The sequence below is a fragment of the Cheilinus undulatus genome, linkage group 13 (genome assembly GCF_018320785.1).
Source record: "Cheilinus undulatus linkage group 13, ASM1832078v1, whole genome shotgun sequence".
Lineage (NCBI taxonomy): Eukaryota > Metazoa > Chordata > Actinopteri > Labriformes > Labridae > Cheilinus > Cheilinus undulatus.
Window position 1 is genome coordinate 2,197,452 of NC_054877.1, and position 27,991 is coordinate 2,225,442.

Consider the following 27,991-nt stretch of genomic DNA (forward strand, 5'->3'; position numbering starts at 1 on the left):
ATGCATTATTCAGAGTGACACCATGAGTGAGGGGGCCAATGTTGCAGCCCACACTGTATGTGACTGTATCTGTGGTTGAGAATAAGTAATAGCTATTCATGCTCCCCATGCTGGTGCTTGTCAAAGTTATTGAAGTTGATTGGGAGCCATGCCTCATCACTGCTCACCACAAACTGAAAGTAGAAAAACACCCAGAAAACACAGACCTCCACCATTAGCCCTTCCTCCCAATAGCCAGGAGTCATTTAGAAACACTTCCGAAACCAGACAGTGATCTGAATCAACTGACTGTGCCTTTCATGGTGAGTCACAGCATCACCTTTGCCCCATGTGTATTCTAGGATGGAAGCATTGCCTGCTGGTACCAACAGATGCACTGACAGTCTCACCCATGGTTGTTTTTAAATTTTGAAATAGCCCCTCCCCTTAAAGAAGTAAACATACAAAGAGATCTCGCTGGTCTTCAATGGATTTCAAAAATGTAACTAGAAAGAAAAGTTCCTGTTAAAAAATCATGCCACGAGCTGTAAAATTGAGAAAAATGGCCAAAAATGCTAGAGGAGGGCAAAAGGGTTAATTAGCTTTAACAGTGTTGGACACGACGCACAGATGAGTGTGTGTGATAATGTGTGTGTGTTGGTGAGCGAGGGTGTGTCTCTGCTCTGTCTGCTGTCAGATAACAAACATGGCGTGTTTATCTGGAGCTAGAACTTCAGTTTTTGGAGCTAACAGTGACTCTACGGCGCTCAGACTGAGTTAGTTTTAATAAGTTTACCGCTGAAGGAAACAACGGCCCGTTGCTCTACTCATGTTAAACTTCTGATTGATGAACTGTGTTGGCAATGTTTCAGACAAATGTACTTGTATTTGTGCAATTTAGACAAAACATTGCCAACATGTTTGTGCAAGTTAGACAGTTGGCAACTGTTGTCTTAATCTCACAACATTTAGTTGAGTCCAGATTGCTCAAATACAGCGTCAGCGTATCTGTGATGGAAGGTTCTGGTCATTTCTGTGTTCTTTGACCGCTGACAATGATTCTTCCAAACAACAGCGTTTCATGTTTGTCCAAATATGTTTGGTTTAAAATGAAACAGACAAAGAAAATTCCTGCTGACTGTCCAACCTGAAAACAAAGGGAGATTTATCTGGAACGTTCCACTACTAGACCTTCATCAGGACTGTTTGTCTGATGAAGGTGATGATTTGATCATGTGACATTGTGATAGGACAGCTGGAGAGAGAGAGAGAGAGAGAGAGAGAGATGCTCCAAACAGATCCAGACCCATGACTGGATCCTGGTCCTGAGTCCATTGAGGACTGTAGCCTCTGTAGTCTATGCTCATGGATGGATCTACCGAGGAGGGAATAAAAAAGACCCTTACCTCCCCAGCTGACAGCTTTGAATTCAAAGAAAAGTTGGGACACAGGGAATCTCTAATGTTTGACTACCGACTGCAGTATCAGATGAGTGCAGCCCTCCCCTCCCCCACTCTGAAGTTACTTTCGTTTTCATGCAGAAACATCTCAACGTGAGTCAGCAGTCATCAGGTCTTATCAGAAAAGTTCAGGACTAATGGAAACCAGACTAATCCGGATCAACAACGACAACACTTCTCCATCTGTGTGGGATGGTAGCTCGGTCTGACGGAGCTCTGGGGGACAGAGGAAGACCAGGTATGGATTTAAAGTCTGACTTTAGTTTTCCTAAAGGGAGGTTAGTCCAAGCTGAGACAGAGGAGTTATTTATTTATTTTAGTGATCCAGAGAGAGAGCTAGGCTCCATTCACACTGACTCAGACACTAAAACTAACATTCTTTTATCAGACCATCAATACCAGGAAAAACTGCGTCATCTGAGTCCTAGCTCACATACCACGGGATAAAAACAGCATTTCCTCAGACACAAGGCCGCCCTTAAGGGGGATAAAGGAGAGAGCTTTCTGCTGCCCTGACTAATAGGGGGCCATGGAGGCCAGCAGAATAATCTATGTACACAGCAGGAATCACATTTTCAATCAGTGATTGTATTGTTGGGTGGAAAGGTTTAATTATTATTGTGTTTACTATATAAATAAATAGATAAATAAATAAATAAATAAATAAATTCCATCCATCCATCTATCTTCTTCTGCTTATCCGAGGTCGGGTCGTGGGGGGCAGCAGCCTTAGCAGGGAAGCCCAGACTTCCCTCTCCCTGGCCACTTCGTCCAGTTCTTCCCGGGGGATCCCAAGGCCCCTCCATGGCCCCTCCCTGAGCTGCCACCTTATTGGGGAGGAGGGGTTTGTGTGTCCCGAAGTTCCTGGGAGCTAAGTTGTTGGGGGCTTTATGAGGCTGGTAGGGTCTTCTGAGGCAAACAGGTCCTAGGTGAGGGACCAGACAAAGTGCGGGTCAAAACTCATATGGCAGAACAACGTGATGGACACCAATCTGCCTCGCTGGACATGGGTCACCAGGGCCCCCTCCTGAAGCTAGGCCTGGGAGTGGGGCTTGATGGCGAGCGCCTGGTGGCCAGACCAGGCACCCATGGGACCCGGCTGGGCACAGCCCAGAACAGACAACATGGGCCCCCCCTCCCATGTGCCCACCACCCGTGGGAGGAGCCATAGAGGTCGGGTGCTTTGTGAGCTGCATGGCAGCCGAAGGCAGAGACCTTGGTGGTTCAATCCTCAGCCTCAGAAATAAATAAATGATGAGAGAGAAAATGTTAAATCTGTGTACATGGATAAATACCTCAATCAGTCCAGGCTTATTTATTCATATTCATTTATTTTCCTCCTAATATTAATATAGTCCATTAAATCACCAGTACTTTTACCACTGACATTTTTAATACTTTGTTCCAAGTAAATTTCCTATTATTATACTGTAAAAATCAGTGAATAGCTATGTAGGCTAAAATATGACATGAGGGCTTTTATTTTGAAATGTTCACCTTTCCTTTTGGGTCACAGGATTTTCTTTTTCTCGAGTATTTCATAAAGGCAAGAAAATAATAGATTTAAAAAAAAAGACTTTTTTGTTATTTTTTCCCTGTTTAAGCCATTTACATGACTGAAACAAGAAAACAGCACGTTTTTACATTTTTTTACATTTTCTGTCAAACATGAAAAATCAGAATAACTGGAGTTTGAGGCCAATTTCTGAGTCTGGTTTCAAACAGGAAATAGAACTGCCAGAAAATACACTGACTGGATGAGTGCATTGAACTTAATGATTAAGAAAGTAATGTTAGACTTCATGGCTAGGACATAATGTGCACAAATGTCAGGATGAAGTAGAAGAAACTGAGGCAGCTTGAGTAAAAATAGGTAAAAAGTGGCAAAAACAGGTGAAAAGAGGAAAAATGGGGTAAGGTGGAAAAAAGCAATGTAAAAAAGGGTGTAAAGTGGCAAAACATTGCATAAATGGCCAAACAATTGGCAGAATGGACAAAAAGTTGCAAAAAATGTTTTAGAAATGGGTAAGAAATTGCAATTATTTGCACAAAGTGGCAAAAATGGTTGAAAAAATGGCAAATATGGTTTAAAAGTGGCAAAATGATGTGGAAAATATGGATGAAAAAAAGTGGTGATATAATTCAACATCAGAACCCAATAATAGCTTAACACACTTTTCAGCTCCTACATGATTAAACTGTTAGCTGAGATGCTAGCACCAATGCTACTGATCCAACACACATGAACTGATATCATCAATAAATCACAACTGGGGAGGAAACTTTCTCTGGGTTTATCAGGGTCCATTCTCTGGGTTTATCAGGGTCCATTCTCTGGGTTTATCAGGGTCCATTCTCTGGGTTTATCAGGGTCCATTCTCTGGGTTTATCAGGGTCCATTCTCTGGGTTTATCAGGGTCCATTCTCTGGGTTTATCAGGGTCCATCCTCTGGGTTTATCAGGGGCTCAGTCTGAAAATAGACTCCTACTAATCCTGCATTGGATTGGATAGTGACTATTCTAGGGAGGGGCCTAGCAAAGGGTCACTTATGATCTACTGCTGATCAAACAGGGTATTCTCCCTCAATCATCATCTTCTTCATCATCATCATCATCACTGTTTCATAGCAGCTTCACTATTGAATAACAGCTAACATCAACTTATTATCACTATAAAAAACACACAACCAAGGTAAAACAGCTACATTTTATTTTACCATAAAAATTCTTTATGTTACTTTAAAAAAATGTGTTTAATAAAAATATAACATGTGTCTGAGCACTTAGCTATTTAAATAAAAATTAGTTGCATATGTCAGATGGTACAACCTCAATTAATGAAGTGATATGTCACTGACCCATAAACATATCATCACTATATAAACATATTATCTATATGTAAACATATCTTGTTGTTTTTCAGTATCAGGATGGAGGAGCAGAGCTCAGACTCTCCTGAACCCAGCTGTGTGTCCATGAAGAGTGACCGGTCTAAAGGTGGCCTTATTGACTTCAAACAATCTCCAGATGGAAGGTAAGAAATGATGAAATAAACTGACAGTTATGTTGACATGTTATCAGTGAACTTAGAGGGTCTTATGAAAACCAGTGGATCCCAAATAATTCTTTTGTTCCTTGAAAAATGAATGATTTTAACTTGGTCTTATATAAGACAGTTTTATGAGCCAATGAGGGCTAGTTTCTATAAACAGGAACAGATCTTTGTCTGGACAGGTGTTCCACCTGAAGGTAAGCAGTTTTTGACCCAGAGTTGTTGAAATGTTTGAATGACAATTACAGTTTAATGACATAATGTAGTGGAGCAGCAATGAATGAGCAGTGTTAAAACGTACATTTAGTCTCAGACTCTTTCATCAGACACGGTAAAGTTTATCAGTACGTCAGTTATTTATTTAGTCCTCACATTCTGTCCTTCAGTAGAAGTCCAGATACTTGTGTGAAAAAGACTGGTAAAAGTAAAATCAAATCAAATCAAGCTTTATTTAAACAGCACATTTCATACACAGGGCAACACAGTGTGCTTCACAGTCAAAAACAAGTGATTGTATTGTCTTTGTATTTGAAATGAAGAACATGATATACAGATTCTAAGCAGAAATAAAAGCTCAACATGTCCACTGAAATCATCCACACAGATTTATATCACACAACAATCACACAAACACACACACTGAAAACAGGCAATGAAATCTAACCATAAACTGATTCATAAGGTAAAGTTTTCAATCTGCTTTTAAAAGTATTTAATGTTGGAGCCCCTCTCAGGGCGTTCCATTTACAAGGGGCATAAAAACTGAAAGCAGCCTCCCTGCTTTGGAATTTATAATTTATAATAATTAATTATAATAAACACTACAATTTTTTCGGTCAAGAGGCTGCTACCTGTAGACCTGAGCGTTCTAACTGGTTAATAACTTATCAGCATGTCTCTGATGTACTGAGGAGCAAGGCCATTCAGCACTTTGTAAACAAGTATCAGAGTCTCAAAATCAATCCTACTTTATACTGGAAGCCAGTGGAGGGATTTGAGGACAGGAGTGATGTGCTCAAACTTTTTCGTTCTGGTCAGGACTCTAGCAGCAGCATTCAGAATAAGCTGTAATCGCTGAACAGAGGATTTTGAGAAGCCAGTAAATAAACTATTACAGTAGTCCAGTCTACTTGAAATGATTGCATGAACTATTTTTTCTGCATTGGATGCTGACAGAAGGTCTCTAATCTTTTATATGTTCTTAAGATGATAAAATGCAGATTTTGTGATTTGATTGATGTGGCTTTTGAAATTTAAATCACTGTCTAGTATTACTCCAAGGCTTTGTGTTTCATTCTGAGAGTTTAGAGAGACTGAACTGAGATGAGCAGCAACTTTTTGTCTTTGAGTTTTTGGACCAAAAGTGAGGAATTCTGTTTTGTCTCTGTTGAGCTGAAGAAAATTTTCATACATCCAAATATTTAAGTCTTTTAGACACTGAGAAAGGGAGTTTATGGGACTAAGGTCGTCTGAGGATAGTGAAATGTAAAGCTGTGAATCATCTGCATAGTTATGGTAGTTTATATTGTATTTCTGAATGACCAGTGGAAGCGGGAGCATGTAAAGATTAAATAACAGTGGTCCAAGAATGGAACCTTGGGGCACTCCACACTTAACACTCACTTTATTTGAATGGAAGTCTCCAACAGAGACAAAGAACTGCCTGTTTTGGTGGTATGTTTTAAACCAGTTTAGGGCTGATCCAGACAGCCCCTCCCATTCTTTTAATCTGTTTAATAAAATGCTGTGGTCCACTGTTTCAAATGCTGCGGAGAGATCAGGAAGAACAATAACAGATAATCTGTTAGGATCTGTGTTTAAGGTCATTTTCACACCTGATAGTCTGGGGGACTCGGTCCATTTTGGAACAGAAATTGCAACATTGTTGCACTTTCCTTTGGTTTGGTTTGAATTCACACTGCTCTTGGCTCAAACGGACCAAACTGTCTGAACACCTACAACCTCTGCCCATTAGGAGCACTGTCGTCACAAACAAAAGGCGACCAGAAGGTGTAGAAGAAGACAAACAGGAAATCCATCTCCTTCTGCCGGACTTTTCTTCCACATAAACAATGAAAAACACTGAATTAACACTGTCTTGGGATTTCTGCTCTTGCATTGAGCATCATGAGCAGGCAGCAAGGTGGTGAGCTGTCCAGCATGTTGTTGTTTACATGAGACGAATAAATCCGCAGAGTACGACGTGTTGCTATGGCTACACAGACGCCAACTGAGGTACCAACATGTATGTGAGTGTATTAAATCACATATAAATCCATAGATCATTACGCTTTATGCCACTTCCTGCCTTTGGTTCACAAGTTGGTCCGCTTTGCTTTCACACCTCAAACAAACTGCACCAGGGTTTGTTTGGAAGCGGACCGAGACCCCCTGTTTTCAAGTGGACCAGAGTCTGCTTGTTTGGTCTGCACCAGAGTTCGTTTGAGCTTTCACACCTCTCTGAACCGGACTACCCAGGAAAACAGACCAGAGTTTTTTTAAAGCGCTGTTAGTTTTGTAGACTAAAACTTTGACTAAAAATGTCAGACAGCCTTTTTTTCCATGACAAAAACTAGAGACTAACAAAAATAGATCTGTGCTGACTAAACTGAAATGACTAAAACTAGACTAAAATGTAATGTTGTTTTCGTCGGACATTCAAAATCCATGATACTTTTCCATTGTGGATAAATCTGTCAAAAAAACAACGTAGCTGTATCTCTTCTACCTCTCAGCTGTAGAAAGCAGGGACCCAGGTTTGGCAGGGTGCAGAGAACACACCAACATAATTCAGTACCAGATTTAGACAAGAAAATAAATGCTTGGTCTAAAAGTAAAGACTAAAGTGTGAGGACTGTATGGACCAAAATTAGACTAAAATGTTTTGAGTTTCCATCGATGAAAACTAGACTAAAACTAAAAAGGATAGAAATGACTAAAATGTGACCAAAACTCAAATGCATTGTATGTAGAGACTAAAACTAAGACTACAATTAAAAACAGCTGCCAAATTGAACACTGGTTTAAAGTGGACCAAACAGCTCTGGTGTGAATGCACCCTGAATGGATATCATTGAGAACTTAGAGTCGGACTGTCTCTGTGCTATGGAGGGATCTGAAACCTGACTATAAATGTCTAAAATATTAATAGTGGTTAAGTAACCAGTAAGCTGAGAGTAAACTGATTTTTCAAGTATTTTGCTGAGAAATGGTAAGTTGGAGATGGGTCTAGAATTTGCAGTAACTGTTGCATGGAGATGACTTTTCTTTAGAGGAGGTGTGACCGTGGCAGTTTTGAGAGATAAGGGGAAAATGCCAGACTGAAGAGAGCAGTTGATATTTTGTTACACCAGAGGAGCTAAACAGTTAAAAAAAAAAAAAAAAAAAAACATTATTAAACAGTTTGGTGGGGATGGGATCTAAGCATTGGTGGAGGGTCTGACTGCTGAACAATGTTTTCTAACATTTGGAGATTCAGTGGGTCAAAGTGGGACATGGTGGCATTAATGATGTTGTTTCTGGGTAACTGGGGGTGAAGTGTATTTAATGTTCTTCAGGTACTGATATTTTTTCTAATGGTGATGATGTTGTTGTGAAAGAAAGAGGCAAACTGTTCACAGGTATCAGTGGAAATCATCTGTGCTGGGATTTGGCTGTGTGAGTTGATAAGTCTGTCAACAGTAGAAAAGAGTGCTTTATTATTGTTGATGTTTTCATTAATGATTTTAGAGAAATAAGACTGTCTAGCTAATTTGATTTCTGTATAAAGTGTATCCTAGTAAATGTTGTAGTGAATCTAAAGTTTGTTTTTCTCCACTTATGTTCGGATAGCTGACACTGTCTCTTAAGCTGTCTAACGACCACTGTATTCCTCCATGGAGTTTGTTGGTTTTGAAGGATTTTTTTTAACAGGTGCAATGCTGTCAATAATATTTTGTAATTTGTAGTTAAAATCCATCACAGGATCATCAGTTGATGAATCCAGGAGCACAGGTCACTCATTTAAAATGTTTTCAAATTTTTCAATTGTGTTGTCATCAATAAACCATTTTTGATTATTTCAACCGTATTTTGCCGTACAGGAGAGACAGATACATCAAAGAAAATACAACAATGATCAGAAAAGGCAACATCTCTAACACAGGGTGTAGAAATAGTCAGACCTTTAGATATAAAATAATAAAATAATAACCTTGCAAAGCAGACGGACACGCCTGTTTACTTGTTTTTCACCAGCGAATCCATCTTATTAAGCTCCCGTCTGAACTGTTTGGGCCCGGTTAGACAGCAACAGGACCAATCAGCGACGAGGGGCAGTACACTCGGCAGTGTCGTTTTGCAAACAAACAGCAACAAGAGCTGGTGCAGTTATGGAGGAAGAGATTAGCGTGGATGCTGCTAAAGCACCAGTTTTATCAGAACTTAATGACATGTCTTCATGAAAAGAAGAACAAAGATCAGCAGTGAGTTGTTTTCTTTTCAAAAATGACAAAAGTCGAGTACTGACATGTCTATAGTCGCCATGTTTCTTGTTAATCCTTGGTAGCAGTGCAAGCCGCTAGATAGCTGCTACATCAAGTGTTTTGTTGCTCTGTTTGGCCCGTGGAGATGTGACTGATAGAACGTTCATCCAATCACACTCCGAGTGTTCTTCAAATCCTCTGCCTTTTCTCAAACATTTCCTGTTGAAGCTTTCCCAGATGGATGTGTGAAACTCATCCATCTGGCGTGTCAGGTTAGTAAAATAATCCTAGTCTGTGGAAACACTCGACAGCAGATCAGAGAATTCATCCATAAAACCATGTTTAGATTTTGGTTGCCGATAGACAGTGACAATTACAATTTTGTTTACACAGTGTACTAAAACAGAAAGATATTCAAAAGAAATAAAGTTCCCAGGGCGAACTTCTTTGCAGCTGTATATGCTGGAGAATACAGCAGCTAACCCACCTCCTCTCTTACCAGCGTGAGTGCTGTGTATAAAATTAAAGTTCAGGGGTACGGTTTAAGTCAGCAAAGCCATGTCTATGTTGTGGGTCTGTATAAGGTCATTAACCAGAAATGACTTATTGGTCAGTGGTCTGACGTTTAGCAGCATCAATTTTAATGTTTGCTGTGAGGGGGGTTGTTGGGGAGTGATGATTGAAGTCCATACTGGTACTAAATGGTCTAAATTCCTGAGTGTCAGAGGGAAATGATGGGGTTTGTGAATTTGTGAAACAGTGTTGCAGTTAGAGTTATGGAACAGACTCACCAAACATCAGGTGCGCTTTGCCTTACTGGAGATTAAAACCAGATCCATGTTCATGGCAAGCAGCCGTGATCCACAGAAATTTAGGTGTATTCCATCATGGTGGAAGAGGTAGGGAAGATTCAAGAAAGTTGTAAAATTATCCACAAATGGAATGCTGTGAGCGAGCAGCAGTATCCTATCAGCCATGTGTGGAGCTGGTGGACACGGCTGAACTTCACGTCCCTGAAGCTGGGACACGGCAGCGGACCAGAGATGAGTCTGCGGTCAGACTGGAGCACACTGTCAATCAGATTAATAAAGTCAGTTTTAAACTTCTCTGACTGTTTACTCCTGATGTCATTAATTCCCACATGAATGACAAAAGTCAGAGCAGATGGATTTTGTTCCAGGAGCTGTGGAATGTCAGAGTCTAAATCCTGAACTCGGGACCAGGATGGCAGAAGGTTTTAGCCCCAGAAAGAGTCCCATCACCACATAATGGAAGAGCCAGCAACTAGCATGGATGGAGATCCTGGCTGTGTAGCCGGTGGTGGATGGCGTGTCTCCTGGGAACGAGAGTGCCGCGTGTAGCCCCTCCGAGGCTCGCTGGTGACAGTTCAAGCCTGCCGATCAGCAGCAGTATTCTGCTGTTGGTGAGCTGGTGTCTCAGGTGAGCTCTGCGGCGCAGGGATGGCTTCTTTCCCGGCAGCTGGCTGCCCCATTTCCTCTGAAAGGGCTCCTCTGGAGCTTCTTCTCATGACGGCCTCCTTCGTGATGGCGAGTCGGTTGTGCTGATGTTTTGGGCTTTGCTCCCAGGTGGAGCCATGGATCCTCCGGCAGGGCTGAGGCAGTCCCAGCCTCCGGAACATCAGCAATCGTGGAACCGAACCACGAAACAGTGAAGTCGCCAACCACTTCTGGAGCAACTGGAACAGAGCAGCGAGAAAGGCAGGCTGTGTTACGTACCCATGACTGGAAGTACTCAGGACTGCTAGGTGCTTGGCCTGAATCATGGCCACAGTGGAAAATTCCACAATGAGGTTAATTTTTTCCATAACCTCAGCTCTCAAAGATGCAATGCTCTTCTTCAGATTTATGATGGTAAGAGCACACTCAGATGTATTATTTGCCATTTGGCCCCAGAAAGTATGGCTTACCAAAATAAATGGGTCCTGGTCTTTAGTAGTCCATAAAAGTGTCAGAGGTAAGTTAAATCTCCTTACTGAGGTGTAAAGCCCATAAAAACACCAAGAGATGAGGATTAAACAGTAAAAGCAGTAAAAGCAGAGTTGTAGAGACAGATGCCAGCCAGCATCTGATTCAACTCCTTTATTCTAGTAAAAGTAAAAAGTGCATGCTCTGAAATGGGCTTAAAGGTGCAGTCTGTAAAATTAGGATCATTAGCAACAACAGAGTCTATATTGTACTGTTCACTTCTCTGGTGGTATCCATGGAAACCATTGGTGCAAAAAAAAAAAGATGCTTTTCTGTTATTTGCTCCCTTCTGTGGTACTGTAGACACATGCAAAATCTAAACTAAAAGTAGAAGAAAATAACTAGAAATTAAACCAAAAATCAAAAAATGAGGCTAAAATAGGCAAATTGTTTCAAAAGGATGCAGCAGAAATGGCATGAAAGGCAAATATGTCCAAAAGTGGCCAATTTGAACAAAAGGGGACACAAATGGGTAAAATGAGTAAACAGATGTTCTAGAAATGGGCAAAAAAAGAGGACATATGGGAAAAAAGGGGCAAAACTGGTTTAAAAATGGCAAAATGTTGTCGTAGTCATGGATTATATAAAGTGTTGATATAATCCAACATCAGAACCCAATAATAGCTTAACACATTTTCAGCCCCAACATTAGGAAACTGTTAGCCGGGATGCTAGCACCAATGCTACTGATCCAACACACATGAACTGATATCATCAATAAATCTCAACTGGGGAGGAAACATTCTCTGGGTTTATCAGGGTCCATTCTCTGGGTTTATCAGGGTCCATTTTCTGGGTTTATCAGGGTCCATTTTCTGGGTTTATCAGGGTCTATTCTCTGGGTTTATCAGGGTCCATTCTCTGGGTTTATCAGGGTCCATTTTCTGGGTTTATCAGGGTCTATTCTCTGGGTTTATCAGGGTCCATTCTCTGGGTTTATCAGGGGCCCATTCTCTGGGTTTATCAGGGTCCATTCTCTGGGTTTATCACGGTCCATTCTCTGGGTTTATCAGGGGCCCATTCTCTGGGTTTATCAGGGTCCATTCTCTGGGTTTATCAGGGTCCATTCTCTGGGTTTATCAGGGTCCATTCTCTGGGTTTATCAGGGTCCATTCTCTGGGTTTATCAGGGATCATCCCTGGGTTTATCAGGGTCCATTCTCTGGGTTTATCAGGGTCCATTCTCTGGGTTTATCAGGGTCCATTCCCTGGGTTTATCAGGGTCCATTCTCTGGGTTTATCAGGGTCCATTCCCTGGGTTTATCAGGGTCCATTCTCTGGGTTTATCAGGGTCCATTCTCTGGGTTAATCAGGGGTCCAGCCAGTTCTGTTGGAGGTCCTGCTCGTAGACACATATGACCACGTTGGTACCGCCTGTGTCACGTGGGCGTCATATGTAAGAGGAGCAGTCACATCTTACGATAAACTGAAGTCCACAACGGTGGGAGTTCTTTTCATGATTAAATGATCATAACTGAAAAATAAAAATGTTGAGTCTGTTCTCAGAAAACATGCTTATTTAGTCTGTCCTCAACAAGCAGTCACATTAGTTGCGTTTCCATGGACACTTCTAATCAGGTGAAACCCTCAACCTGATTAGAAATGCTGCATGTAAACACCTAAATCAACCCGATCAAGCCCCATGTGATTAAAAATCTAATCGGTTGCAGAGGGGTGGTCTACACCTTTTCACAACCCGATCAGAGGGAAAATTCTTCCATGTAAACACCTTCACCTGATTGATCTGACACATTCTTTCTGCGCATGCTCTTCATCTTGACGTAACTGTGTGGTGATGTATTGTCGGGAGCCGTTCTCACCAGCAGAAACGGGGCACTAGACTCAAATGCCGGAAGTGGAGAAGCCAAGACTCAGGGGATGTCGGCCTCAATGGGGGACGGAGAAATAACGGAGCAGCGGGACTATATACCACTGGAAACCACTAGCAACCATAAATCTCATGACCTGTGTGTCACAGGATTAATGGTTGCTATTGGTGACTGTTGACGTGGTGGCCGCTATTCCGATTAAAAATAGGAACATATAAACATCTGATTGGATAGATCACACACAATGTAAACGCTTGACCCAAAACATTTCATCGGGTGGACTTTTAACTTTTTTGTACATAAAGTTCTGCCTATCAAAGTCATGTCCTCAACTCTAATATTTAGCACTAGCTCTTTTATAAAATAACTCTAATATTTTCAGTACATCTGACTTATAAAATTAATTCCATATTTATCATCTCAAACCAAAAAATGTCAGGTGGAGCGTCAGTCTGAATAAATAAACAGATTACTGACACTGTTAAAAATGACATTTTAATTTGTTAAAATTCAAGTTAGAATACTTTGGCATCATTTTGTGTTTGAAATCTTTGAAATAAATACATTTGATTGAAATGTTTCTTTTTAAATCTAGTAAGGTCATCAAAAAGCTTTTGTCCTGGAAACTGCAAGTTCTTAAATGTCAGCGTGGATCAACCGTAATCATGGGACTAGTTTAGACTGAAGTGATAAAACAGATTATTCTATAATTTATCATTGATTTAACTCCAGCTGACACTCATGGCAGAGAGAAATGGTTTGTAGATCCTTTTCAAGTAAAGATAAAAATATTTTTTTAGTCACAGGTGGGCAGGTACACTTTCACTGTCAGGTGGTACAACCAAGGTAAAACAGCAACATTTTATTTTACCATAAAAATTCTTCATGTTACTTTATAAACATTTGTATAATAAAAATATAACATGTGTCTGAGTACTTAGCTATTTAAATAAAAATTAGTTGCAAATGTCAGATGGTGCAACCTCAATGAATGAAGAGTTATATGTCACTGACCCATAAACATATCATCACTATATAAACATATTATCTATATGTAAACATATCTTGTTGTTTTTCAGTATCAGGATGGAGGAGCAGAGTCCAGACTCTCCTGAACCCAGCTGTGTGTCCATGAAGAGTGACCAGTCTGCTCGTCGCTTTATTTTATTTAAACAATCTGCAGATGGAAGGTGAGAAATGATGAAATAAACTGACAGTTACGTTGACATGTTATCAGTGTGGTGAGTCCCAGGGGCCCACAGGCAGTGAACTTAGAGGGTCTTATGAAAACCAGTGGATCCCAAATAATTCTTTTGTTCCTTGAAAAATGAATGATTTTAACTTGGTCTTATATAAGACAGTGTTATGAGCCAATGAGGGCTAGTTTCTATAAACAGGAACAGATCTTTGTCTGGACAGGTGTTCCACCTGAAGGTAAGCAGTTTTTGACCCAGAGTTGTTGAAATGTTTGAATGACAATTACAGTTTAATGACATAATGTAGTGGAGCAGCAATGAATGAGCAGTGTTAAAACGTACATTTAGTCTCAGACTCTTTCATCAGACACGGTAAAGTTTATCAGTACGTCAGTTATTTATTTAGTCCTCACATTCTGTCCTTCAGTAGAAGTCCAGATACTTGTGTGAAAAAGACTGGTAAAAGTACACGTACTGATTCAACTCCTTTATTCTAGTAAAAGTAAAAAGTGCATGCTCTGAAATGTGCTTAAAGGTGCAGTCTGTAAAATTAGGATCATCAGCAACAACAGACTCTAGATTGCAATGCTCATTTCTCTGATGGTAACCATGGAAACCAGTGGTGCTAAAAAGATGTTTATCTGTAATTTGCTCCCTTCTGTGGTACTGTAGACACATGCAGAATCTAAGTTTATAAAAACTAAAATAATTGTATATATTCAGCTGATAAAACATTAGATGGGGCTAAATATAAATATTATGTTCCTGTTTTATCAGGTTTCCTTTGTGAAATGCTACTTGGTGAAATATTACACACTGTAGCTGTAAGTAGAAAATTAAAAAATAATTTTACCATCAATGACACACAATACATCTATAGATAATTCTGTTAAAAGTTCCAGCACACAATAGGACGGTTTTCCTCTTTTGTCAACAACCTGCACAGTTCTGGTACAGAGAGACAAAAATCCCTGGACACAGTTTAGTTTAGCTGCCAGAAAAATGTAATCACAACTGAACTGAGCAGAGGTCCTGCATGAGGACCTGGATCATTTTAACAGCTTTGAGACTGTCAGAACTGGACTTAACGTGTCTTTGAACAGAAACTGTATGGTTTTAAACACTTTAAATAAAAAACCAGCAACATTATGACGGTCACATGACCTACATGAACAGTTTTTTAAGATTTTTTAAAATTTTGGGCGTAAAATTCAACATTCGTTTAAAAAAAGTGTAAAAAGCTCAAATGCAGAAAAAGGGAGCAATGACTTGCCTGTTAACTTATCAGTAAACATCCATAGTCTAGATGGCAGTCAGAACTTAGAACCCGAGGCACTCTGATGTAGTAAAAATACTTTATTTCAGCAGGGATATCAACACGTTTCGACTCTTAATGAGTCTTCATCAGGAGAAAAATAGTCATTGACAAAATAGTAGTCAATGACTATTTTTGTTATTCATTCAGTGTGCTAACTTAATGATCTTGTTGTCATGTCTCTTTGAACCCATAGTTAATATATCTTGATTTTCTTGTGTCCTTTACGCACAAACACAGTCCTGTCAAAGTTATATTCATCATGAGCTATTAATAGTATTCCATGCTTCATGAAATTTGTCATTTATTTGTGTTTTTATTCTGTGGTGACCCCAGTCACATGACTATGTCATATGATGCCTCGGATTCTAAGTTCTGACTGCTATGTACACTATGGATGTTTACTGATAAGTTAACAGGCAAGTCATTGCTCCCTTTTTCTGCATGTGAGACTTTTTTTGTCCATTTCCTGAAGAGCACCTGATCCTGACTACACCGTGTTGGATACTTTGACCCCATGTAGCACTCACCCACCCCTCTTTTTTCTAAGTGTAAAAAGCTTTTTCATGATAATAACAGTTTTTAAGGACAAAAACTGGAATCATCCAAAATCTAAATCAGGAGGTTAGACCAGGAAACATCTGGAAACTAGAATGGGCAGATCAAATTGGAATCTGTGTGTCAAAAATAATTTATAGAGAAACATTTTTATAGATTTAGCCTCTTAATGTTGCTCTCAAAGTGCACTAGATTGATGTTATCAACTTTAAAATGTACAACTTTTTCTCCCTGGGGAGCACGCCCCCAGAACCTTCTAGAAAGGTCAGAGTGTCCATGATCAGAATGGTACCACCTCTGCCTCAGTCTGAACCAGGAAAAACCCTGTATGTTAATTCCATAAGGTATTTTAGTGCCTTTCATTTGGAAGGGGGTTGCATTGAGGTGGCAGGAACCAAAATGAAGCACCAGAATCTGTGTTCTGGTTCATCCTGTTAGGTTCCAGACCTTTTGAAAGTGGTGCCAGGTTGGTACCAGATTTTGGTTCTCATCCCTACAGATCAGGATGATGGATCCCTTTTTCTTAAGTCAGACACATTCTGGTTTGGGGGACTCAGAATCTACTTTTTGCAGATGATGTGGTTTTGTTGGTGTCCTCAGCCAGGGTCCTCTGTTAGACCGGTTCAAAGCCAAGTGTGACATGTTCAGGATGAGGGTCAGCACCTCCAAGTTCTTCCAGGGGGTAGTTGTAGTTCTGTAAAGTAGCCTGAGGTTGACAACTAGAGGAGGGTCTCCATCTTTGAGTAGAGGGGCCACCACAGCAGACTGCCAAGACTTTGGAGACCTCCTTTGAGCCAATGGGGTTTAAGTCAGAGGTGTTAGGGGGTCAGTTATTGAGGATCTGATCTCTTTCAATAAGCCTACGTCCATACCAGAGTAAATGTGTGATTATCATTTAAAGCTCCTACATTTACCCTGTGCCATTTTGTTGAGCTCTCAAACTCTGTCATTAAATGTCCTTAAAGCTGATATTTTTTCTCCAGAGGTCAGCTGGAAACATCAGAGTTCTTCAATGATCAGTCCAAGCAGCATCAAACAGAGCTGGACTCCATATTTATGGTATGTACATCATCATTTCCAGTGGAGCACGTCTATCTAGATATCATGGTAAAGTGTTTTTCAGTCTGTCTGATCAAACACAGGCTGTCCTCTAAACATTCAGATTGTCTTTGTGTTCCAGCTGCTGGAGGAGAACATTATCACCTTTGTGAAGAAGGAACTGAAGAGATTTCAGAAGGCTCTGAGTCAGGAGAACCCAGAACGTCACAGTGAGGATGAGGAGGTGTTGGTTGGTGAAGATGAAGAGCAGAGGAGCAGCAGAGAGGCTTTTGTGAAGATCACAGAGAACTTCCTGAGGAGAATGAAGCAGTACGAGCTGGCTGACTGTCTGAGGAACAGTAAGTTTTTCACAGTAAAAAGGAAACGTAGATTTAAGATGATGGAGAGATGAAGAGGAGGTTTACATTTCCACACTCTGCTTTAATATTCTGCACATACCCACTGAACATCTGATGAGATTTTTGGATGAAACTGATGGAGGAAGAAGAACTGCACAGCCTCTCTTTTAGATTACAGCTTTTTGCAGGATCAGCTCATTCATATTTGTTGCTTGTTCTTTCAGGAACTCCTGCTTCAGTTTGCCAACATAAACTCAAGTCTAACCTGAAGGAGAAGTTCCAGTGTGTGTTTGAGGGGATCACTAAAGCAGGAAACCCAACCCTTCTGAATCAGATCTACACAGAGCTCTACATCACCGAGGGAGGGACTGGAGAGGTCAACCATGAACACGAGGTCAGACAGATGGAAACAACATCCAGGAAAGCACACAGAGCAGAAACAAGCATCAGACAAGAAGACATCTTTAAAGCTCCACCTGGAAGAGATGAACCAATCAGAAGAGTGATGACGAAGGGCGTGGCTGGCATTGGGAAAACAGTCTTAACTCAGAAGTTCACTCTGGACTGGGCTGAAGGCAAAGCCAACCAGGACATCCAGTTCACATTTCCATTCACTTTCAGAGAGCTGAATGTGCTGAAAGAGAAAAAGTTCAGCTTGGTGGAGCTCCTTCATCACTTTTTTACTGAAACCAAAGAAGCAGGACTCTGCAGGTTTGAAGACTTCCAGGTGGTGTTCATCTTTGACGGACTGGACGAGTGTCAACTTCCTCTGGACTTCAACAAAACTAAAATCCTAACTGATGTCACAAAGTCCACCTCAGTGGATGTGCTGCTGACAAACCTCATCAGGGGGAACCTGCTTCCATCTGCTCGCCTCTGGATAACCACACGACCTGCAGCAGCCAATCAGATCCCTCCTGGGTGTGTTGACATGGTGACAGAGGTCAGAGGGTTCAGTGACCCTCAGAAGGAGGAGTACTTCAGGAAGAGATTCAGAGATGAGGAGCAGGCCAGCAGGATCATCTCCCACATCAAGACATCCCGAAGCCTCCACATCATGTGCCACATCCCGGTCTTCTGCTGGATCACTGCTACAGTTCTGGAGGATCTGCTGAAGACCAGAGAGGGAGGAGAGCTGCCCAAGACCCTGACTGAGATGTTCATCTACTTCCTGGTGGTTCAGTCCAAAGTAAAGAGCATCAAGTATGATGGAGGAGCTGAGACAGATCCACATTGGAGTCCAGACAGCAGGAAGATGATGGAGTCTCTGGGAAAACTGGCTTTTGAGCAGCTGCAGAAAGGGAACCTGATCTTCTATGAACCAGACCTGACAGAGTGTGGCATGGATATGAGAGCAGCCTCGGTGTACTCAGGAGTGTTCACACAGGTCTTCAGAGAGGAGAGAGGACTGTACCAGGACACGGTGTTCTGCTTCATCCATCTGAGTGTTCAGGAGTTTCTGGCTGCTCTTCATGTCCATCAGACCTTCATCAACTCTGGAGTCAATCTGATGGAAGAAGAACAAACAGCATCCAGATCTACAATGACACAGCTCTACCAGAGTGCTGTGGACCAGGCCTTACTGAGCCCAAATGGACACCTGAACTTGTTCCTCCGCTTCCTCCTGGGTCTGTCACTGACCACCAATCAGAATCTCCTACAAGGTCTGCTGACACAAACAGGAAGTGACTCAGAGACAGAATGGGAAACAGTCGAGTACATCCAGACAAAGATCAATGAGGATCTGTCTGCAGAGAAGAGCATCAATCTGTTCCACTGTCTGAATGAACTGAATGATCGTTCTCTAGTGAACCTAATCCAATGGCACCTGAGATCAGGAGGTCTCTCCAGAGGTTATCTGTCTCCTGCTGAGTGGTCAGCTCTGGTCTTCATCTTACTGTCATCAGAAAAAGATCTGGACGTGTTTGACCTGAAGAAATACCGTGCTTCAGAGGAGGCTCTTCTGAGGCTGCTGCCAGTGGTCAAAGCCTCCAACAAAGCTCTGTAGGTGAACTCACAACTGCACTGATAAAAGTAGTCTGTATTTAGAAACATCAACTTATTTCTACCTCTGTTTCTGTTCTAGACTGAGTGGCTGTAACCTCTCAGAGAGAAGCTGTGGAGCTCTGTCCTCAGTCCTCAGCTCCTCCAGTCTCAGAGATCTGGACCTGAGTAACAATGACCTGCAGGATTCAGGAATTGAGCAACTTTGTTGTGGACTTATGGATCCAGGGTCTAAGTTGGAGTCTCTCAGGTGAGCATGTCACAACTTCTGTCTAATTTGTTGAGTCTTTTGTGAGTTCTTGTTTGACTAACCTAAAGTCTTTTACAGGCTGAGTGGCTGTAACCTCTCAGAGAGAAGCTGTGGAGCTCTGTCCTCAGTCCTCAGCTCCTCCAGTCTCAGAGATCTGGACCTGAGTACCAACGACCTGCAGGATTCAGGAGTGACGCTGCTGTCTTCTGGACTGGAGAGTCCACACTGCAGACTGGACTCTCTCAGGTTAGTGCAACAACAATGACAACTGAGTCAAAGTCTCCCAACTAAGATAAGATAAGATCAACTTTATTGTCCCCGAGGGGAAATTTGTCATGGACATAAGTGCAGTGCTGCTCACAATCAGTACATTCAACACAAGAAAAGAAAACAAAAACAGACAGGCAGTAACAGACAGACAGTGGTCCACATTGACCCAGAATGAGAGAGAGTCACAGGTAGAATATTGTTTTGCACCTGCCCTGTAATATTGCACTGGCTTCACTGCAGTAAACAGTGTTCTAAATATATTGCACATTTCCCTGGTGCAAGATGGCAAAATGCCTGAAGAGAGCACAATTAAAAAAACAATGTCACTGTGGCATACCATGACACAATAAATAAATGTTACAATGAAATACCAATACGGCAGTAAAAAGCAGTGTCACAATAAAAATGAATGCTAGAGAAGACAACACTCATACTAGATCATTATGTTATTGCAGATTGTTTGTTGAGCAGAGAGGCTGAAGTAGTTTTACATCTGCTAGCTCTGGATAAAGAACGTGAGAAGAGTCCTTCAAAATTATTTGTGCCTGATTGATGACAATTTTATTCAAAGATAGTTTGGAGGGACGGGTAATTTTTCATACCAATCACTTTCATGGCACATTCAAACATTTTTTCAATCTTAGATTTACATTGAACAGACAGAGAGCCAAACCAGGCTGCCATCCCGTATCTGATCAGACTTCCATGACAGCATTATAGAAGGTCAACATCACACCAAACAATCTGAGTCTGTGAAGAAAATGCAGTCTTTGGGCCAGTTTGGCACACAAGAAATCAACATGAACACTCCACTTTAAAGAGTTATCCATCTGAATGCCTAAATACTTACACGAGTCCACCTGCTCAATTAGACTGTCACTGATTAAAACAGGGTCATGTGATCTAACAGCCCTGGAGTCAAATATCATCTCTTTAGTTTTGTTTGTGTTTAGAATGAGATGATGTTTCTCACACCAAGCCTGAAATTAGACAGCCTCATTGAGATAAACAGAAGGGCAATCATCAACACACAAAAGACTTAAGATAACTGTGTCATCAGAAAACTTTATGACAAAGTTATTTTGATGACTGCTTCTGCAGTCGTTAGTATAAAGTGTAAATAAGAGAGGAGAGCTCACAGCTCCTTGGGGTACCCCTGTACTACATTTTTAACAGTAGAGAGTGTACCGTTCACAATAACTTGTTGTGACCTTTTGGTCTAGAGGGAATAAAACCGTTTAATAACTACAGGGTTAACCTGTAGGTTGAGGAGCTTCTTAACAAGCAGATGAGGTCTTACAGTGTCAAAAGCTGAACTAAAGTCTGCAAATAAAACTCTGGCATAAGCCTTTGAGTTATCAAGATGTTTACTGATAAGATGAGACACGCTGAGAACCGCATCCTCAGTGCTATGACCCTTCCTATATGCAAACTGTAGAGGGTCAAGAAGAGGAGATATAACAGGTTTAATTATATCAACAATGACTCTCAAAACACTTCACAGCAATACAAGTTAATGCAACAGGTCTAAAATCCTTATTCTCTGTAGGACATGAACCTTTAGGAATGGGAATGATGGTAGACTTCTTCCCATGTGCAGGAGCAGTGTGGCTGTCAGGGGACAGTTCATTTGCGCTATCCAAGTCATTCTTAGTGACCTGGGGCCTCATTTATAAAACATTGCATAGGATCCATTCTAAAAGTGTACGTATAATCTGATTTATAAAACTGTGCGTGCGCACACTTCCAAGCACTTTTCCCTTTATAAATCACAGTCCACCTGGAAGATTACGCAGGTGGATTCATCTCACATCCTGCCCTCTACACACCCACATTTTACCATGAATGGTCAATGCAAAGTACCTCATGAATGTTTATGCATATAAATAAGCTGCTGATCAACAGCATTTTACGATCAGTCATGGCAGAGAAGACAAGGAAAAGGAATTTCACAGAGACCGAAATAGAGGTGCTTGTGGGTGAGGTGGAGGTCAGAAAAATGATTTTATTTGGTGGTGACAGTAGTGGCATCACTAATAAAAGAAAAACAAGTGAGTGGCAGCCCGTCGTCACCGCTGTAAATAGTGTGAGTGCCACAGAGCGATCTGCAGTCTGTTCCCTACGCTGCTGTGCATCAGGATGAATGAGTCATGTGTTGATCCAGGCCACCGTGCCACTAAGTTTGTCAAAACCATGTTTGAGGTACTAATAATTTGTACATTGTATGCATTTTTTTTCGGTTCATATAGACAAATTCATTTTCACCCAGAGCCCTTATAGCAACGTGAGTGCAGTCAATTATGCCGATTAGATTTGGGAAACAGGACATTGCTGCAAATTGCCTTTAATGTTGGCCTGTTCACCCACAGTGTAAGAAAACCTGATATATCGACTGGTCATGTTTATAATGCCATCCAAAACAGCTGGCATTTGTGTGCGGAGGGATGGCTGCAATATCCCAGACCTAAGAACAGAATTTAACTGTATTATATCAGACCCAAAAGGGGCTTTAGACAGAAAATGTCAAATTATATATTGTTAATCATATCAAACACATACCTGTCGGCTAATTCCCGCTGGAAGGAGCCGGTTGACAGAAACCCCAGAGTGTTCAGCACCTGTATACACCGGGATGGCACTGTTCCGGCGGGTGTTTCTGTCTAACACTGGGCCCAGTTCAGCCAAGAGATCCAAGAGCACTGCTCTAGGGAATCTAAAAACGCTTATTAGCCAGTCATCATCATGGGACAGGAAATCTTCGTGGTCCCTAAAGTCTCTCTATCCTGATCCTACCATTTGTGTGATCTTCCAGCAGTGCCAGCGCATCCATTGTGCGGCATTACGCACGAGTGTCACCACGCTATTTATATGCTTACTCAGCAATTAGACTGATTGTTACACACCTTGTCACAATTAATACTAATCAATCAGTGCTATCACCGCTGTGTATCATTTGAAGATGAAAGTATGATATATGAACATTGTGCATACAGTAGTAGGCCTAATGGCTCACTAAAGGACCACATCTATGACACTGCAGACTTGGGTGTTTATGATTACACGGGTCTATAAGTCTGATATGTGATGACATTAAATGTTTGAGATGAAACTGGCTTCAATTCACCACCTCACCATCTGTGCCGCATGTTTCCCCGTCTCCAAAATGTTCGTGCACAAGGATCAAAGTTGACATATCGGTGCGCACCTTCTCCCGCCAAGTTTATTTTTATAAATCACAACCTTTGCTTGGAAAGTGGCGTGCGCCACTTTAAAGCCCTGTTTTGTGTGTAAGCAAGCTTTATAAATGAGGCCCCAGCTGTTTATTCCCAGGGTTCATATTGATTATCTTTCTCATGGAGTCCCAAAGATTTTTATTGTCCATAGAGCTGCAGCTTTGTTCAATGGCAGCCCGATGCTTCTCTCTGGACTTGTATAGCCTCAATTTTTTTTTTTTTTTTTTTTTTTTGAGCAGCAGCCGCCCCCACCCGGTCATTGTTGTTGAAAGCATGTTTTTTCTTGTTAATGCGAGCTTTAACCTCCTTGGTAATATAAGGCTTATTGTTAGGGAAGTGGATTACCTCTTTTGTGGGGACAATGCTGTTGACATAAATTTAATGTACTCTGTAACAGTGTCAGTAGCCTCATTCAGCTCCAGGTTATGGAAAATGCTCCAGTCAGTGAAAAATATCCTCTTAGGACCTCCAAACTGTTCTCAGTCCACTGCAACAAAGACTTGCGCTGGGGCTTGCTAGATTTGTAACTAGAACTAGAAAGGTGTAGGAAGTCCAGAAACCTGTGGGACTCAATGAAAAAGATGAGGACCATGTCCCCTGCTAAGAGCAGTATTAATGTGTTCAATGAGGGAGAAAGGGCAAATGAGTGAAATGATTTTTACTGCAGGTTTGAAACTAGAGACTTCTCACAGGAACAAAAAGAAGCTTTGGACATTTTAGCTGCACTGAACTCTAGTGACTGTTGACCAGCATGTTGTGGAGAGACTTTTTTCACTCATCTGTCCTGATAAGGCACCAGGACCAGACAACATCTCTGGCCGTTTATGTAAATCCTGCAGTAAAGAATCTGCAGAGGCCTGGTGCCCCATCTAGCAGAAATCTCTGGACACACATTCTGTTCCTTCTGTGTAGAAGCGCTCTGTTATTATTCCTGTTCCTAAAAACCAAGCTGTAAAGAGAATCATGACTTTGGCCCAGCAGCTCTTACTTCAGTTGTAATGAAGTGTTTTGAGTAAATTGTGATGAATCTGGTGAAAGAGGAGGTCAGCTGGTTTTTAGATCCTTTTCAGTTTGCATACAGGAACAACGGAGGAACAGATAATGCCATCATAGCTGTGACACATTTCATTCATCAGTATTTAGAAGTTCCTGCCTCTTATACACCTCTTTTATTTGCTGATTTTAGGGTGGGGTTATTTATTGATACTCAGTGTCTTATGTTGAAGTGTTTTTCATTCTGGCTGCAGTGTGGGTGAAGAGCCAAAGACAAATGTCTCACTCTGTGGAACACTAAAGTTGATCTGATCTTAGGATGGGGTGTTGAAGACTCAAAGTACCATGAGCAGGCCTGGATTCTGGGACTGTAAGGCCTCAGTTCCAGCCTTTTTTATGAGTCTCTGTTTGTCTCTGTGTCTGTAGTCTGTCTGGCTGTTTGGTCACAGAGGAAGGCTGTTCTTCTCTGGCCTCAGCTCTGAGCTCCTCCTGTCTGACAAAGCTAGACCTGAGCTACAATCATCCAGGAGAAGGAGGAGAGAAACTACTGTCTGCTCTACAGAAGGATCCACACTGCAGACTGGAGACACTGAGGTACAGACAGAAAGACACAGAGAGACGGACTGTTACTAGGTACTAAAGTTGGCTCTCAGCACTTCAGCTATACAAGGGCTTTATGTCTTTATTTAGATAGGATCGTGGATGGATAAAGGAGGAACTGCCACCATCTGGTGATAGTCCTGCATAACAAGCAGACAAACTAAAGGAAAATGAAGTCAAATGAAGAATGAAAGTGTTTGAATCTATCCTGACCCATCCCTGATGTCTAAACTGGCTCTGTTTCTTCCTCCAGGCTGGACCATGGTGGACGGCACAGACTGAAACCTGGTCTAAAAAAGTGTGAGTGTCTGAGTTTTTGATCTGTGAGAACACAATGATGAATTTGACTCCTGAATCAGGTAAGGATCTGAAGCAACAATGATTGAGGCTGTGTCTGAATCCATCTCAGTCTTTGGGTCTGAGAGTATGAACGTCCACGTTCACAATCACTGACATTCTGTTCATCAAACAGAAACAGTTTTAGAGTTCTGAGGAGAGGAAACACTACGGCTCAGTCCCTCAGAGGCTGGATTAGACTTTTGCTGTGTGTCATTTTGACGGACAGGGTCTTAACAATTCCATCATACTGTTTTACAATCAATGGTGTCCAAGTCAGTGATAGAGCCCACAGGCTACCAGAGGAATATTTGAATAGATTTAATAACCTCCATCATGGACCATGTGTGCAGAATAGAAAAGGTGTGTGTGTGTGTCTGTCTGTGTGAGTGTGCTGGCACGCAGGGTCATCCTCATTATTCCAGTCAGCCAAAATGGCGGACAGCCTTCAAAGTTTTCTGTCATCCTATAAAAAATTCTGTCAGTGACGGAGAATTTTCAGCGTGACCTTTCACGTGACCTCTGCAGTCCCGATGTCCCATGTTCAATATTTAGGATCATAAATCCTGTTGTGTGTGGTGAACACCGAGGACAGCTGAGCAGACACGAACCGAAGGAGGAAGTAAAACGACAGTGCAGCCATGGCAACAATAGTAAACAGGAAGTATAAAGTTAGATGGACGTCAGAAATGGAGGAGCAACTTGTTGATTTGTGTCAACAACAGTGTTAATTTCATTGACTAAAACTCTGACTAAAAATGTTCGACAGCCTTTTTTCCATGAGAAAAACTAGACTAAGACTAACAAAAATAGATCTGTGATGACTAAAACTGACAAAAAAGTTTAGTTTTCATCAAGATGTCTAAAACTAGACTAAAATGTAATGAAATCCACTGAGGATAAATCTGTCAAAAACAATGCAGCTGTAGTTATTCTGTTTCTCAGCTGTAGAAAGCAGGGACCCAGGTTTGGCCGGGTGCATAGAATACACTACCTGGGTTTGGTACCAGATTTAGGCCAGAGAATAAATGCTTGGACTAAAAGTAAAGACTAAAATGTGAGGACTTTTTATGGACTAAAACTAGACTAAAACTAAAAAGGATAGAAATGACTAAAATGTGACTAAATGTGACTCAAACTAAAATGCATTTCATGTAAAGACTCAAACTAAGACTAAATTAAAAATAGCTGCCTAAATTGGACACAGGAGGTGAAATGAAACATGTGAATCTAAAGTCAAAGCCATAGAAATGTCTGAACTTTGAACTGTTTGGTGTCTGTCTGTGATTGTGGAGCTGCAGCTCACTGTGGTCTGTTCACATTCAAACAGAAACAGGAAGTAGAATTTCAGGGCTGATAAACAGGATTCAGGGCTGAATCTGAAATGTTAGTTTGACTCTGTCGGTAACCTTGTTTAGGAATGATCAGATGATAACCATCAGCTGTGTTGTGTCTCCTTCTCTCCATCAGACGCCTGTGAGCTGAAAGTGGACACAAACACAGTGGACAGAAGACTCAAACTGTCTGACAACAACAGGACGGTGACAGAAGTGGAGGAGGATCAGCGATATCCTGATCATCCAGACAGATTTGACTGTCGTCAGCTGCTGTGTCAGACTGGTCTGACTGGTCGCTGTTACTGGGAGACCGAGTGGAGAGAACTGGTTGATGTATCAGTGAGTTACAGAGGAATCAGATGGAAAGGAACCTTTGAAGAATGTGGGTTTGGACGGAATAATCAGTCCTGGAGTCTGAGCTGCTCTAAGCATGGTTACTGTGTCTTTCACAATGGCAGAGGAACAGGCATCTCCTCCTCCTCCTCTTCATCCTCTGGTAGAGTAGGGGTGTATCTGGACCATCCTGCTGGCTCTCTGTCCTTCTACAGAGTCTCCTCTGACAGACTGATCCACCTCCACACCTTCAACACCACATTCACTGAACCGCTCTATCCTGGGTTTGGGTTTGGTTTAGGTTCAGGTTCCTCAGTGTCTCTGTGTTCTCTGTAGCTCAAACTCTGCTGTCTGAATCCAAAGCTTAGTCAGACTACACACTAGATGATTTATCAGCTCTGATTAACCTGATTGATTTGATTCAAAGCTTGTCAGTAATTCTTTTCACTGGTTGAACTTGCATTGGTGTATATGTCACTGTTGAACTGCTCAGCAGTCATTTTGATATGATCAAGTCCATTTTAGTCTTGTTTTAGCTTCCATACTTCTTGTTTGGTCTAACCAAGCCCACAGACACAAACAGCTGATCAGATACTCTGAGGTGGAAGAGCACGTAGCCTGTAGCCAAAGCTCACATTGTAAAATAGTGCCACACACAGCGGCTTTCTCTGTGAACAAAAACACGCTTCAAAAATGTTTCATCCAGCGTACAATTGAGCCAACATTGTTGTAGGAGCCACATTTGAGTTTTTATTGTCATGCTTTCATTTGACACTGTTCATTTTTTTCTTTCATTTTGTGGGCGCCCTCCACAGGTGGTCTGTGGAGGACGCTGGCCTATTAGAATGAGCAGCTGACGCACAGCCAGGAAGATGGGTCACAGTGCAAACTGTTATTGAGTGCAGGCTTAGATAGCTGTGAATGATTTGTATTCAGAAACCCTATCAAATGAACTTTTGTTTTTCATTCATCTTTTTATTTTAGTCATAAATAAAAGCAACTTTGAAGCAGCTCTCTCAGGATTGATTTTTGGAAGTCTGCGTGTGTGATGATGAAGCTGTGATGATGTTCCCGTTCTACCTGTGGTAAAAACAATGAATACTGGAAAAGGTTCAAGGACAAACCTGATTTTAAAGTTTTACAATACAATTCATCAATGAGAAGCTGTGGACAGAATGCATTTTTAGTTTCTCCCTCTTATTTTGGATCAGTAGAACCTTAGAAGTTAAAACATCAGCCTTGTCTTTGGACAGGAATTTCTTGGAAATGTTCCCCTCCAAACTCCACATATATTCCATAATATTTCAAAGAAATAACATACATTTTCTGTAAAGAAAAAAAATATCAAATATATTTTAAAGAATTTTTCCATAAAAAATACCAACAGATTTCTTCAAGTAGT

At 41.4% G+C, this 27,991-nt stretch overlaps 1 protein-coding gene across 2 annotated transcripts; it reads left to right on the forward strand.

Moving 5' to 3' along the window:
• Positions 1-1,525: 1,525 nt before the first annotated feature.
• Positions 1,526-27,600, forward strand: LOC121520096 (NACHT, LRR and PYD domains-containing protein 12-like). Of its 2 annotated transcripts, XM_041803365.1 has the most exons (11): positions 1,526-1,677; positions 4,363-4,473; positions 13,847-13,957; positions 16,820-16,895; positions 17,017-17,233; positions 17,458-19,237; positions 19,320-19,487; positions 19,566-19,733; positions 24,410-24,577; positions 24,837-24,883; positions 26,390-27,600. In XM_041803365.1, exons 2-11 carry the CDS (start codon positions 4,370-4,372, stop codon positions 26,923-26,925), a joined length of 3,375 nt encoding a protein of 1,124 aa, XP_041659299.1. In that variant the 5' UTR covers positions 1,526-1,677; positions 4,363-4,369; the 3' UTR covers positions 26,926-27,600. The 2 variants fall into 2 exon arrangements, with proteins under 2 accessions (XP_041659299.1, XP_041659301.1); XM_041803367.1 differs by lacking the exon at positions 4,363-4,473 and having other exon boundaries at positions 1,532-1,677.
• The last annotated feature ends 391 nt before the right edge of the window (positions 27,601-27,991 follow it).